Source organism: Furipterus horrens, unplaced genomic scaffold (genome assembly GCF_987537825.1).
Source record: "Furipterus horrens unplaced genomic scaffold, mFurHor1.1.pri manual_scaffold_5, whole genome shotgun sequence".
Classification (NCBI taxonomy): domain Eukaryota; kingdom Metazoa; phylum Chordata; class Mammalia; order Chiroptera; family Furipteridae; genus Furipterus; species Furipterus horrens.
In genome coordinates, this window is record NW_028327175.1 from 83,313,478 (window position 1) to 83,329,446 (window position 15,969).

General features: G+C 35.2%; 1 protein-coding gene and 1 pseudogene across 1 annotated transcript in view; one reads left to right on the plus strand and one right to left on the minus strand.

Moving 5' to 3' along the window:
* DTWD2 (DTW motif tRNA-uridine aminocarboxypropyltransferase 2) overlaps nucleotides 1–15,969 on the minus strand; it is an 84,271-nt gene that overhangs the window by 39,608 nt on the left and 28,694 nt on the right. The window contains exons 3-4 of the mRNA XM_090279037.1: nucleotides 7,440–7,534; nucleotides 5,067–5,259 (exon numbers count right to left, since the gene is read on the minus strand). Of these exons, the coding sequence (XP_090135163.1) occupies nucleotides 5,067–5,259; nucleotides 7,440–7,534 (288 nt within the window). The remainder of the gene's footprint in view (nucleotides 1–5,066; nucleotides 5,260–7,439; nucleotides 7,535–15,969) is intronic.
* LOC150008865 (large ribosomal subunit protein uL18 pseudogene) lies at nucleotides 8,579–9,969 on the plus strand (annotated as a pseudogene).

Consider the following 15,969-nt stretch of genomic DNA (forward strand, 5'->3'; position numbering starts at 1 on the left):
CCCAAGCTGCTACAACAAAATACCACAGATTAGCTGCCTTACATCATCTTCTGGGAATTCCGTTGATATGAACCCTAAATATGAAACTTAGAGCTCAGGTAATATCTATGTATGGTGTCAGGTGGGTACTAGACTCATGGGATCACTTTGTAAGTTATAGAAGTGTCTAACCACTATGCTGTACACCCGAAACTAATATTATATTGATTGTCCATTGTAATTAAAATACTTTTAAAAAACTTTAAAGAAACTTAGAGCTCAAAATTTAAATCACCAATATTGACAACAATGTTCTGTGAATATTTTCATATTTCTGCATACTCAGTGCTTTTGAGTTAAAGGATGTTTGAATGGGGCACATGCCTTAGAAGTGAATACATATATGTCATTGCATTGTATACAAGCACAGAAAAAATATGGAAGCAAACACAATATACTTATAATTCTAAATACCAAAGGTTCAAGGGGGAAAATGTAGTTATGGGGTTACCTGGAAGCGAGGCAAAGGCAATTACTAACTGATTTGTTTCAACAGTTGATAGGCCCCATATTACTACACATATAGCAGGAATCATCAGTTTCCTTCTCCTCTTTATAATGTAAAATATTTGGTTCATGAAATTATATCTTTTCATGGATTTAATGGGTTGTCCAAAAGATATAAAGAACATGTAGGCCATAATAAAAGCTTCCATACATAACACTAAGTTAGCTGATGATTACCACTTAGATATGGGTGTGTGCAACTATTTCTAATCTCTCCTAAGAAGGTACATAAAATATATGTAAAAGTTATGTGGGCAAGTATAATTTAAAATAACGAAAATTAAGTCTATTTAATGAATTCCCGGAGATAAAACACTTGAAAAACATACTGGAATGACATTAGATGCTTACCCAAACTGCAGCAGAATTTTCCAAACCAGCCCTAACCCATTCTAAACATGCTTCCATACAACATCTTCTATGTCCGTCTCTGTGATTAAAATTAAGGATTAGTCTTAACCTCTTAATATCAACATATCTGATATAGAAACTTTAAAAACATATGTTATAACTCTTTATTAGTTCCACCACTTACTAGCTATGTGTCCTTGAGTAAGTTATATTTAATATCTCTGTACTTCGGTTTCTGCTTCTACAAAATGGAAATCATAAAAATACCTACTTTATGAAATTTGTTATGACAATTAAATGACAACATTGGTATTTAGAAAAGTGACTGAAATAATAACTACTATAAAAATGTTTGGAAAAATAAATCAAATTAAATTACATTAATAGAGAACAGAGTAACAGGTTTGTGATGCTAGCATTTGGTACCCAGGGAATCTTAAGCACTTCTCCCAGATCTGAACTTTATTTGACTTTATAGTCAAGGCCGCCAGTATTTTTCTCCTCACTTCTTTTTCTCTGAGCATTAAAACATGTAAGAGTCAAGAAACAAAAGAACAAAATATGAATTTTAATTCATCAAAATTAAAAGCACTTCAAGAAACACAATCAAGAAAGTAAAAAAACAACCCAATGAATGGAAGAAAATAATTGCAAGTCATATATTTAATTAGGGGCTGGCTATTCTACAGATCACTTACAACTCAACAATAAAAAGAAAAATAACTAGATTTAAAAATCAGCAAAGGATTTGAAAGCTACTTCTCCAAAGAAGATATACAAATGACTAAGTACACAAAAAAAATGCTCAACATCATTAAGTCACTAGAGATACACAAATCAAAACCACAATGAGCCCTGGCCAGTGGTTGGGCATTGTCTTGCAAACTGGAAGGCCACAGGTTCGATTCCCAGTCAGAACACATGCCTAAATTGCAGGTTCAGTCCCTAGTCAGACTGTCTATGATGTTTCTCTTTCACATTGATGTTTCTCTCCCTCTCTTTCTCCCTCCCTTCCCCCTCTCTATAACATCAATAAGCATGTCCTTGAGGATTTAAAAAAAACAAACAAACCCACCTTGGCTGCTGTGGCTCAGTGGATTGAATGCCAGCTTGAGAAGTAAAGGGTCACCAGTTCAATTCCTACAATCCCTACTCAGGGCACATGCCTGGTTGCAGGCCAGGTCCCCAGGGAAAGGCACGCAAGAGTCAACCACACATTGATGTTTCTCTCCTTCTCTTTCTCCCTCCCTTCTCCTCTCTCTAAAATTAAATAAATAAAATCTAAAAAAAAAAAAAAAAAAAAAACCCATACAGTAAAATATCACTTCATATCAACTGGAATGGCCATAATTAAAAAAACAAAAAAAGGACATAACTAATGTTGGCCAGGATATGGAGAAATTGGATCATTCATATGTTGCTAGAGGAAATGTAAATGTAAAACAGTGTAGCTGTTTTGGAAAACAGTTTGGCCATTCCTCAAAAAAGTTAATATAGAGTTACTAAATGATGCAACAATTCCAATCCTAGGTATACAGTAAAAAGAACTGAAAACAGGTATCACACAGCAACTTGTACACAAATATTTACGAAAGCACTATTCGCAATAGCCAAAAAGCAGAAACAAACCAAATGTACATAAATGAGTGAATGATAAAATATGGCATCTGCATATAACAGTATATTAGCCATAAAAAAGAATGAATTTCTGATATATGCTACAACATGGATGAACTTTGAAACAAAGGTCAAAACAGTTAATCACTGATATAGTAAAACTTAGGCATTTCGTATTTTATATTAAACTGTTCTAATTCTGCCCTAAGGACATTAAAGTTTTGGGACATGAAATAATTATTTTGCTCTAGTACTAATTTAAGGCATACTTATTGGAAGGTACAGTACAGAAGTCACTTAATAAACAGTAAAAACAGGTTATTCAGAATACATAGCTCAATGAAGCTCTGTTGTTCCCTAGTTCTACTTCTCCAGAATCCTTTACATATTCTAAACGTAAAAAAAATCCTTCTCAGGGGTAAAGGGAGTTTAAAAATATGCCAATTCCCTATAGAGTTGTACACCTGATATTGTATAATATAATTTTATTAACCAATGTCAGCCCAATAAATTCAATAAAGTTTTTTAAGTACATCAATTCCCAATGCTGGTAATAGAAGTAAAAACTGAAGTTTTGAATAAAATTAAAAGGCTAATCTGAAGAAAATGAAAATACAGACTCAAAAAGATATCTACACTCCCACTGCCATGTTTATTGCAGCATTATTTAAAATAGCCAGATATGGAAACCACCTAAGTATTCACAGATGAATGAAGAAAGAAAAAGGAGATTTTGTTATTTGTAACAACATGGGAGAAACATTGAGGGCATTATCTAAGTAAAATAAATCAAATAAAAGCAAATGCCATATGATATCACTTATATTTGGAATCTAAAACCAAACCAAAACAAACAAACAAAAACAAGCTGAGACATAGAATACACTGATGGTTAAAAAAGGTTGGAGGTAGGGGTAGGCAAAATGGGTAAAAGGGGGTCAAAAGGACAAACATCCAGCTTTAAAATAAGTAAATCCTAGGAATCTAAGAATAGTGGCTATAGTTAATAACATAGTATTATATATTTCAAAGTTGCTAAGAGAATAGATCTTAGTTCTTACCACAAGAAAGACATGATAACTATGTATGGTGATGGGTGTTAACTAAACTGATTGTAGAGGTTATTTTGCAATATATGCAAATATCAAATCATTATGCTATATATCTAAAATGAAGAGAATGCTATATGTCAATTACAACTCAATTAGAAAATTAAAAGAATGATAAATTTGAATTTCTCAATAGATTAAATATGTAACATAAACCAGTCTGTTATAGCTCTATGTAGACACAAGAAAAAGTTTTCAGGGAAATGTCTTAGCCAGTGAGTGTTCCCAACAGTGTTCCGCCTTTCAAGTGAGAAATTGAGCTTTAAGTGGAAGTTTAAAAGGCAGTAGAATAAGGAAATGCAAATACTCACTGAGAACAAGTTTATGAAGAAAGCCAGGAACCTCTGCAAACATTTCCATATTCACTTTGGATTTATTCCTAGCAAATGTCAAGAGGCTCCTGTGTAAAATTCCTCTGAGGAAGAGATTCACTGCCAAATGGTCTGGATATATTAGCAATCCAGATTCAAAGGAGGCCAAGTAATGGGTTTGCATTATAATTCTTTCATTCCTTAATTATGTAAGTATGAAGTTCACATATGGTTACATATTTGGAAAAAAACAAAACCTGTATATTTTTCTGTAGAAAAAGCAACATTTGGACTTAATTCTTATTTCTATTTTCTTTCTGCTATTTTCTCTCATGCATATGGAGCAAAATTTTTATACTACTACAGAAATTTAATGGATTGACTAAACTAAGTAACAGCTAAGATAAATTTATGCAAAAAGCAGGTATATGGGTGTATCTATATTGAGGGGCTGGTAAAAATGACTACAGTTCAGAAATAAAATCTAGTTAACTTAAAACTATATTATTTTTATATTTGGGAAACTTAGACAAGAACTGACCTAAATTTTCACTTACGCTTTTATTTTTTACTTGGTGAACAAGACTATAAGACAGAATTATTAAAATATTTATATAGAAGCAGCCCAAATGCCCATCAGTAACTGAGTGGATTAAAAAAAAAAAAAAGCTGTGGCACATTTACACAATGAAATACTATGTGCTCCATTGTAAAAAAGAAGGAAATCTTACCTTTTGCTATAGCATGGATGGACCTGGAGAATATTATGCTAATTGAGATAAGCCAGTCAGAGAAAGCCAAATACCATATGATCCCACTTATTTGTGGACTCTAATGAACAAAATAAACTGACAAACAAAACAGAAACAGAGGCATGGATACATGGAACAGACTGATACCTGTCAGAGGGGAGGGATGTGGGGAGGACTGGATGAACAAGGTGAAGGGAATAGCCAAATAACATATATGCATGACCCGTGGACACAAACAACAGTGTGGTGATGCACAGAGGGAAGGGGGGAATAGAGGATGGGTGGAGGTGAGCAAAGAGGGGATATGGGGACATCCGTAATAGTGTCCCCAATATATAAAAGTTAAAAGTAAATTAATTTAAGAAATACTACTAGTTTACCTGTTTGGGAAGTCGGAACAAGGAATTCTTATAGAAAATGTCCTTAGCCTGGCTCCATGTACCATCGATGATGATGATTGTGGAAGGATAAATAGCAGACTCTAATATAAATTCTTCCAAATTAGCAGCTTCTGCCCCTGGATATAATATTAATGTACCAGACTTCCGACAAACCATTGCAAGTTCAGGATCCCTAAAAGATTTTTTTTTAAAGAAATCTTTATTACCTTGTAGGTTAACAAAAGTTTTATTATTCTTGTTGACCTTAATTCAAATATACAGATAAAATTACTTATCAAAGCATTTTGGGACTAGAAATATAATAATAAATCAGATAGCCCCTGTCTACAGGAAACAAAATAAGCTTGTGGGGGAAGAAGACAAGTTAAAGAATCATTTAAAGACAATAAACAGTATCTTCTTCAAACCAGTAGAAAGCATCTACAAAAATGTACTGCCAATATCATATTTAATAATGTTCTTTAAGATTGGGATCAAGTTAAAAATGTTGTCTTTCACTACTGCTAATACACATTGACCTGAAGGTCCCAATTATTACAATAAGACAAGAAAATATAATACAAGGCATAAAGATATGAAAAAAAGAAGTATAAATGACCTCATGTGCATATGATAATGCTACTTACACAGAAAGACCTAGGGAATCTATAAAACAATTTCTACACCTAAAAAATGAATTTAGAAAGTCTCTGGATACAGGGTTGATATATAAAACCTAATTGTTTTCTTACATAATAGAGACAAAAAATTAAAAATACACATCTTTAAATTCCACTTACAAACGATACCAAGGGTAGTGTCTCATAATCATTTCCCTATAGTTATATAACAACATATGCTAAGAAAAGATTAAATTAATAATTATCAGATTAATATTAAGTAAATAATCTTAATGAGCTTTAGTTTAAAATCAGTGTATAATAATTTACTGAGTAAGCACTATTACTATGCACCATGGAAAGAAATGAACTAGTTAATATAATGGGCTCAAAATAGGATGAGCTATTTGGTCATACTTATCCCCAAGCACATTCATGCAAGGGGTTAGATAGCCAGATAGTTTCCAGTTTTACCACCATAGGTGCTCATCACTTTTGCAATAAAATCCAAGTTGGCAGGTTAGGGGAACCTTATTCCACTTCTATATCACACCCACACAAGAAGATAGACAAACTGTCATTATAAAGACATTTGAAAGAAGTGTCACAGTGTAAATGATGTGGCTGTTTCCCACGTGATGAACTCTGAATCTCACTTCCATTCTTAACAAAATGGCAAAATTCCCAAGAGCAGTACCAAGCACAAAGCAAATTTCTCTTCTATGGGCAAAGCAATGTAAAATCTATAACAGAAAATTCTGTATGAGAAAAGTGTGCCTAATCAACAGTTTCAGAGGAGAGAAAAAAATGATATGTAAAGTTCTAATGTGATGTTATTTTCATAATGTGAAGCTAAATTATAAAGGAAGCTAAAATAACACAGGAAGGGAAAAGTTTGGTCAATTCACTAGGCTTCATGCTAGTAAAAATCTTACTTTGCATTTTCATATGTGAACTGAAAAAAGAAATCTCCATATTTCCAAGAGAAATTAAATTTTGCATCTAAAAATATATTTAACTATGTAGATAGCAATTTGTGAAGGCTTTATGAATGGACAGAAAAGGAAAAAAGTTATAAAAAGACTTGTAGAAAAATTTAAATATATATAATACATATGTGTATATATTTATGATAATGGGTTATGTAATAGAATGTGAAATAGGATCCAAGAACACTATAGATCTGTCAATGAAGGTATCAACTAATGGCTGCTGCACATAAAAATTCTGGGTCTCATCAAAAATAATATTTTAAATATAACAGAAGATGTTTTATCCTTAAAAAAATAAAAAAATAAAAAAAAAAATATATATATATAATGTGCCTATAACTAGAATACCAAATATAGTACTAGTTACTGTATCTAAAAAAAGCTTTAATGAGTTAGAAATAGATAAATATGTGTTTATTTATATAAATGTATATCATATATAAAAAAAGAATAAACTAAATATACTATAAGTACCCTACCATTTGAACAAAATGAAATAAACAGTAAATATACATGCCTTTTGAGCTCAATATATATTAGTATGGAATTCAGGTAATGCCATCATTACTTTGTTTATTCCACTTTGGTCGGTTTGCGGGAGGTGTTTTTGTTTATGTTTTGCTTTGTCTTGTATTATTTTGAGAGAAAAGGCAGAACTTAAATGCTTCGACCACTTTCAATGTATCATGTTCTAAGTCTAAAGGATACTCTATAAGAAATCATTTTTAAAGATCTATGTAGAAAAAATTATTTTAAATTACCTTTCTTCACTGAAGCGACGACCAACCTTGACTTTACACTTGTCCTGGGGGAGACATGCTGCTAGTAGAGGAACTGTCCGCAACACTTTGCTTTCCTTTAATTAAAAAATTAATTAAAATGTAGATTTTTACTCAGATAAACACATTTTAAAAACTTTTATGATAAACATTTGATTCATAACATTATACGGAATTTTCACAAATCTTTTACTACAGATCATGGTTTCATTAAAAAAACAAAACAAGAAACTATAGGTTCACCCTAGCCAGTGTGGCTCACTTGGTTGGGTGTTGTCCCTTAAAGGGAAAGGCTGCTGGTTCAATTCCTAGTCAGGGCACATGCCTGTGTTGTGTGGGTTCGGTCCCAGTCAGGGCACATACAAGATGCAAACAGATCAATGTTTCTCTCCCTCTCTTTCTCCCTCTCTTCTCTCTCTAAAAATAAATAATTAAAATAAAAAAATGTAGTTTCTCTGCTATATCAGTAGTAAATATACTACAAGTGTACATTTTTATTTCACTTTGGTATGTTTATAAGTTTACTGGTCAAAACAAGATAGTAGTGAATCATAGTTAAAATAATGAAAATGTAAATTTGTGTTTCACTAAATAGAAGCATTTATTCTGACAAACATTTTCCTCTAATAGTAATTACATTTTCCATAATAGTATGTCAACTTGAAGATAACTGCCTAGATCTTTATTCCCAGAAAGAAAGTATTCAAAAAATAAAAAATAAAACAATGATGCATATCAATAGCACACAGAAGCTTAAAGAGCTCCCAATGTCCAAACTGGAGCAACCTGAGTAACAAAATAAGTAATAGAGTATTTATATTACAACCCAAATTATAAAATAGAGTCCTGAATGATATAAATAAATAAATGGGAGAAGAGAGACAGATCTTCCTTATAGAAGAATTCCAAGGAATAGCAAATATTACTTACTTTACTTTAGAACTATCACTTACTTAGCAAATTAATACACAAAACAATGTTACATAGAATTTACTAAAATAGTTAAAAATAAATAAGGTTATAATTAACTTATTTGTTTATAACAGAAAGAAAGCATATTATACTACACACATCCACTCCCCCACTGGAGCTGCATTGGGCCTGCGAGTCGGTGGTGAGCCATGGACATGGGTCTCTCTTCCAGGTTTGTTAAAGTTCTCAAAAATAAGGCCTACTTCAAGAGGTACCAAGTAAAATTTAGAAGACAAGGAGAGAGGAAAACTGAATTTTATGCCCAGAAATTCTTGGTAATCCAGGATAAAAGTAAGTACAACACATCCAAATACAGGACGATAGTTCATGTTATAACCAACATAGATATCATTTATCAGCTTGTTTATGGCCATATAAAAGGAGATACGATGGTGCAGCTTATGCTCATGAACTCACAAAGCAGGATGTGAAGATGGACTGACAAATTATGCTGCAAAATACTGTACTGGCCAGCTGCTGGCTCACAGGTCTCACAGTAGGTTGGGTATGGACAGGATATATGAAGGCCAAGTGGAGGTGACTGAGCTGAATACCACATGGAAAGCATTGATGGTCAACCTGGTGCCTGTACCTGCTATTTGGATGTACAACTTGCCAGAACTACTAAAGGAAATAAAAGTTTTGGGGTTCCTGAAGGGAGCTGAGGATGGGGACTTGTCTATCCCTTATAGTACCAAATGATTCCCTGGTTATGATTCAGAAAGCAAGTACCATATTTTTTGCACTATAAGATGCACCTGACCATAAGATGCACCTAGGTTTAGAGGAGGAAAACAAGAAAAAAAAATATTCTGAACTAAATGGTATGCTAAAATATTTAATAAAATATAACAGAATAATATTTCAACCATGTAAAGTGGACAGCAGTCAAGAGCAGTATTAAGAACCATCATAACTGTCATTAATAAATGAGGAGAGACTTTAAGGTTCAAGTACTCTTCTAGTTTTCTGGGAATCCTAAGAACTCATCATCACTAGTGTCAGAATTTATGAAGCTCAGTTGCTTACAATCACTGATATCACTTTCTTCACTATCTTCATACTGACCAGACACCCTGAGATTCAGCAGTAAAGTGGGACATTTAAGCATCCCCAGGGTTTCACGTGGGCCCACTACTTCCTCTTCTAACAGCTGTCACCACCGCTGACAGGTCAGATAATACACATCATGGTCTGTGACACAATATTTGCTCCATAAGACACACAGACATTTCCCCCTACATTTGGGGGGGAAAAAGTGCATCTTACTGAGTGAAAAATATGGTAATTCAATGCAGAAATACATTAGAAGCATATCATGAGTCAAAATGTTGCAAATTATACGCCTTACCTGATGGAAGAAGATGAAAATGCTTATAAGAAACAATTCTCTCAGCACAAGAAGAACAATGTAACTTCAGACACAATGAAGGAAATGTGTAAGAAAGGTCATGATGCTATATGAAAGAATCCAGTCTATGAGAAGAAGCCTAAGAAAGTTAAAAATAGGTGTAACCATCTTGAAATGCCTCTTGCCTAGAAGAAACCTCTTTCTATAAAGATTTTTCAGATAAAGACAATAATAACTAATCAACCAAGCAGCAAAAAACAAAATAAATGACTTCTGGCCAAGATAGAGGCCTAGACAGACACGCTGCATCTCCCTCCACAACTAAGAAGAAATAAAACTACCTCAAAACTATACAACCAGAAGTCCCAGAAAATTAAGCTGAATGGAAGTCCAACAAAAATATAAAGAAGAAATACTCATTCAGACAGGTAGGAGGGACGGAACTGGGGTGGAGAGGACAGGGTGTGGTAGCAGCAGCAGAAGGCAAGCAGAAAGCACAGTCATACATTTTAAAAAGTAGAGAGAGACATATGGGAAGAACTCCTGGCACCAGACCAGATGGCACAGCTTACATTTCCAGCGCCAGGGACAATAAAGTCTCATTGCTTCTGACGGTGTAAACCAATGGGGGTTGGGGCAGAAGAAGAAACTCCCAGTCTCTCAGGAGAGTTTGCTTGTTTAAAGGGCCCCCACCATCCTAGAACGTCTGCAGACCCACCCACTCTGGGAACAACGACCAGGGCAACAACTAGAGAGGAACCAGTCCCATACAGAAAGCAGGAGAAGTGCCTGGAAAGGGGGTGAGTGCTGAGCAAACAGCATTGTTCCCTCTCGAACCCCTCCCCCACACACAGCGCAGCAATGTGGTGAAACAGGTCCCCTCTACTGACCAATACCTAAGGCTCTGTCCGTTAGAATATAACAGGTGCAACGGCTGTACCAAAGACACAGAGGCAAACAAACACAGGAGCCTGTCAAGATGAGGAGACAGAGAATTATGGCCCAAAAGGGGGAACTGATCAAGGTTCCAGTAGGAGAACTAAGCGATGAGGAGATAGCCAACCTAATGAGGAGATAGCTAACCTAACAGATGAAGAGTTCAAAACACTGCTGATAAAGATGCTCATAGGCTTGACAAATATGCTTAACTATGGCAAATGCATAAGAGAAGAAGTGAAGGCTATGCTAAATGAAACAAAGGAAAATCCACATAAAACCAATGGTGAAAAGAAGGAAACTGGCGTTCAAACAATGATTTGGAATATAAGGAAGAAAAAAACAGTCAACCAGTACAGAATAAGGAAACAATAATTGAAAAAAAAATGAGGAGAGGCTTAAGAACCTCAGGGACAACTTTAAATGTGCCAACATCCAAATCATAGGGGTGCCAGAGGAGAAAAGGAAGAGCAAGAAATTGATAACTTATGTGAAAAATAAATGAAGGAAACCCTCCTTAATTTGGTAAAGAAAATAGACATACAAGTCCTAGAAGTACAGAGAGTCCCAAACAAGCTAGACCCATAAAGGGCCACACCAAGACACATCATAATTAAAATGCCAAAGGTGAAAGATAAAGAGAGAATCTTAAAAGCAGCAAGAGAAAAGCAGAGAGTTAACTACAAAGGTGTGCCTATAAGACTATCAACTGATTTCTCAAAAGAAACTTTGCAGGAAAGAAGGGACTGGCAAGAAATATTCAAGGTGATGAAAAGCAAGGACCTACAACCAAGACTACTCTGTCCAGCAAAGCTAATATTTAGAATGGAAGAGCAGATAAAGTGCTTCCCAGACAAGGCAAAGGTAAAGGAGTTCATCATCACCAAGTCATTATTATATGAAATGTTAAAGGGACTTATTTAAGAAAAATAAGATCAACACTATGAACATTAAAATGACAAAAAACACAACTATCAACAACTGAATCTAAAAAAATAAAAACAAAAACAAACTAAGCAAACAACCAGAACATGAACAGAATCATAGATGCAGAGATCATTTGCAGGGTTATCAGCTGGGAGGGGGAAGGAGAAATAATGGGGAAATGGTACAGGGACTAAGAAGCATAATTGGTTGGTACAAAACAGACAGAGGGAAGTTAAGAATAATATAGGAAAGAGTGAAGCCAAAGAACTTATATGCACAACCCATGGACATGAACTAAGGGGGGTGGGACTGCTGGAGGGAAGGGGGGTACTGAAAAGAGGGAAGCAAAGGGAAAATAAATTGGGACTACTGTAACAACATAATCAATAAAATAAACTTAAAAAAACAAACAAAAAGAAACTATTGTAGTAACAGTATTCAAAAACGACAAGCACACATATACATACACATACACACACCCTTTTAGGGACATTTTTGTGTGTACTTCTTTTGCTCCTGGGAACCTGAAGAGTTGATTAAAATAATATGTAAAAAATACATTTAAAGATGTTGAGAGTAAATTCATCTACCTAATAACAATTTCAAAAATAAAATAGGAAAGTAAGAACTTGCCAGGATTTAAAATAAAAGGAACATGTAGTATGCTGAAGTTCTAAGGAAACATGAAAACATCAATTTGGAACTAAAAGAGGTGAGATGGAGCATTTTAGAACATTTTAGAGTGTTTCATGTTATTTTCTTTTCTCTAGACCATCACCACAAGACTTTGACACACACTTAAATCACTTTCCAAACTTTCATCAAATTAACACAAGTATATATGTCAAATTAAATAATGCCAAAAATTTATAATGTTCCTTGATACACTCCCCTACACACTTTCATAGACACTAACTCTTAATTGTATCTTCTGGCAGTTATCTTCATATTTCTAAATAATATGTTTGTTTTGCTATTTCTTGCTTTATCAATTTTATAATTTGTCAGTTATCTACAAACTATCATTTATTATCATATAACAGCTAACTTTAATGTATATAGTTCAAAGTGCATTTTATATGTGTGTGTATGTGTGTATATACACACATATATATAATTTACTGTTCACAATAAACCACTAAAGAAGTGTATCTTTTAACATGTCCATTTTACTAATGACACAACTGAAGAAAGAGAAGTTAATGAACTTGTCCAGAGTTACAGAGTTTACAGAGTTATCAAGGATTTAAACTCAAGCAATCTGGCTCCTGAACCCTAACTCTTTAATTACTGCCTTTTATAACTACAGCCTCTCATAACACCAATACAATAAATGAGAATTCAGCTTTTTGACATGACTTCTTACACTCACATCTTTTGATATTTTTAGTTAAATTAATAAAGTGTTTATATCATTATGGCTACATATACATTGTTCAAAAAAGACCAAGCAATTTAACATATTACTTTCTTGTAAAGCTTTTTGTTATTTTTGAGAGAAGTACTTTGTTTTTATCCTTAAATAATTTTCTACATATATGTATATATTCACTTTGAAATGCTCCATATCACTTCCATATGATCCATGCCCCTAAGTCTCCTTTTCCCAAAGCCAAAGTCACCTCCTGGAACCTATCCAAATCATTTTCAATCACCTTTTAGAGTCATCAAATTGGTATATTCTTTTATTGAAAATAGTGCACTGAGATTAGGCTCAAGGCAGCCTGGTGTTACTGATATTAAAGACTGGAAAAGTCCTTGGGTGGTAAGGAAAACAATATGGATGTACTTGTATACACATAAAATACATTTGGAACACACAATGATGGACTGGTTACCTAAACTGTGAATTAACAAAGGGAGGAAGGAAGAGAGGGGAGGGAGGGAAAGAGAGAGGGAGGGAGGAAAGGAGGACGGGAGAAACTGAAAACTAATTAAAATTGCCACAAATCAATGAGGACACCTGTTTTAAAAGCCATCTTATATCTGGTACTACATAATAATGAAGACACCATACTATGTATATTGCAAAATTATAATAGCATGTACCATCTAAAGTTAAGCTTTACCCAAAACTGTTGTGGCCAACAAACTATCATTTTATATAAAATTGACCTGCACAGTGTTGAAAGTTTAAATGCAACAAAATAATGCTAGTGACCAAACTGTCACAATTTTGACCAAAATATGTTGTTGTTAACACTAAAAAAACAGTTGCCCAATAAATGGAATATTTAATAATTTACAATTAGAGAATAAGTGTTTCATCATTTGAAAAAAAGGAAAATGATGGGTCAATATCTTTTATGTCTTTGTTAAAGCCTTCAAGTGGTATAGGCTTCAGAAATTAAAAAAAAAAAAAAAAAAAAACAATTAGTCCTTCACCCTGTCCAAAAGGTGGGTTTGATTCCCAGTCAGGGTACATACCTACGTTGCGAGTTCGATCCCCAGTCTGAATGCAGGCACATATGGCCCCTGGTCTGGACTGTACAATCCCCAGTCTGGGCACATATAGGAGGCAACTGATAGAGGCTTCTCTCTTGCATCGATTTTTCTCTCTCCTTTCCTCTCTCTCTAAAAGCAACAGAAAAAATTGTCCTCGGGGAGGATTAAGAAAAAATTATTCCTTCAAAAGCCTGGTTCAATCTATGATGTCCTCAGTCCCTAAATGCTGGAATAGTTTACACTGAACCCATCTGGTACCATACAATGACTAGTTTTGTCTTCATATAATTTTTGGTTGTCTACAACTGTAGTTAATCAAGACTTACAAACACATATATATGGATACACCTCCAAATATAGTAAAGTATTAATTAAAAACTTTATATACCTCATATATACTATAAAATATACTTATTTGTTCTATTCATTGAAAAAAATTTATACATTCATTTTGTAAACTAAAATGCAGCGTGGCCTCAAGTCAAGATGGTGAAGTAGGTAAAAGCTGCACTCAACTCATTTTACAGCCACAACAAAACTGCAACTACAAAACAACCATCTTCAAGAACCACCTGACATCTAGCCCAACAGAAGTCCAGTTACTAAGGATATATAGAAGAAGCCACATTGAGACTGGTAGGAGTGGCAGAGACACAAAGCTGGCTGGTCCCACATCCATGTGTGGCAGTTTAAAATCATCTGCAGCGGTCCCCACTGAGGTGTGAGGGATCCCAGCCCCAGCTCAGGGTTCCAATGCTGGGAAGAGAAGTCCCATAACTTCTGGCTGTGAAAACCAGCAGATTGAGGCTGAGTGAGATGGAGGGCTACTGAAGTCCCAGATGTTCCTATCAAAGGGCCCTAGTGGGAACTTACTGACTGACAGACTCACTCTGAGCTCCAGTGCTGGGACAGCACCTCAAAAGGCACCACAGATATACAAAAAAATTTAAAAAAAAGAATTGTCTGGATTCGGGGAGAGAGCTGGAGGGACAGCTTTCTCAATGACAGAAATACTGCCAGAAGCCATTGCTTTTTCATTGAACCCTATCCCCACCCACCCTGCAGGTACAGCTGGGTGCCATATCTGAGTCACCATCAACCTAGCTAACACAGTGCATCCCATCCAACCCAACCTGTGAGCCCAAGCAAGCCTCTTCTGGTGGTTTCTCCATACAAACAGCCTCTCCTGGCTCATGCTGTGGACTTTCCTAATCTCTTTCAAAAGTTCACAAACTCATAACAGCATATGGCATCAGCATGCCCTGTACCTCTTGCTAAGTAGCCCAAGCCAAGCACTAATAGAAGCCAGCCTAAGTTCAAAGTTTATCCTCTCCCAGGCACCTCAAAGCCCAGCACAAGTGGCAACCATCTGCACTTTCTACTTCATAAAGGTGGCCCCAGGCAGGGCAAAGGCAATAGCTGACCTTGGCCTGCATGTCCCAAGAAATCTAGTGGCCAGCGTCAGAGCACACCAGAGCATCACTCAGCCACCATCACACCACAAATCACATACCCAAAGGACATACTCAGCAGGCACCAGAGCATGGCTAAAGCGAATCCTGCTCCAGGGGGTCAGCCCCTACAGAAAAGCTCTTCCACTGTAGTCATGGCCAGTCCTCACAACCAATCAGCCTGAGGACCAATCTCTGCCATTGACATGCCAACAGCAATCAAGGCTCAGTACAACAGGAGGGCACACACAGCCTATACAAAGTACAAACCTAGAGCACCCAGCTCAAGTGACAAGGGAGACTATGCCACTGGTCCCCAAGAACACTTACTACATAAGACAAGTCTACCAAGACCAGAAATTATAGCAGCTCTAGATAATACTTAGAAAGAAACACAGGGAGACTGCCAAAATGAGAAGACAAAGAAACA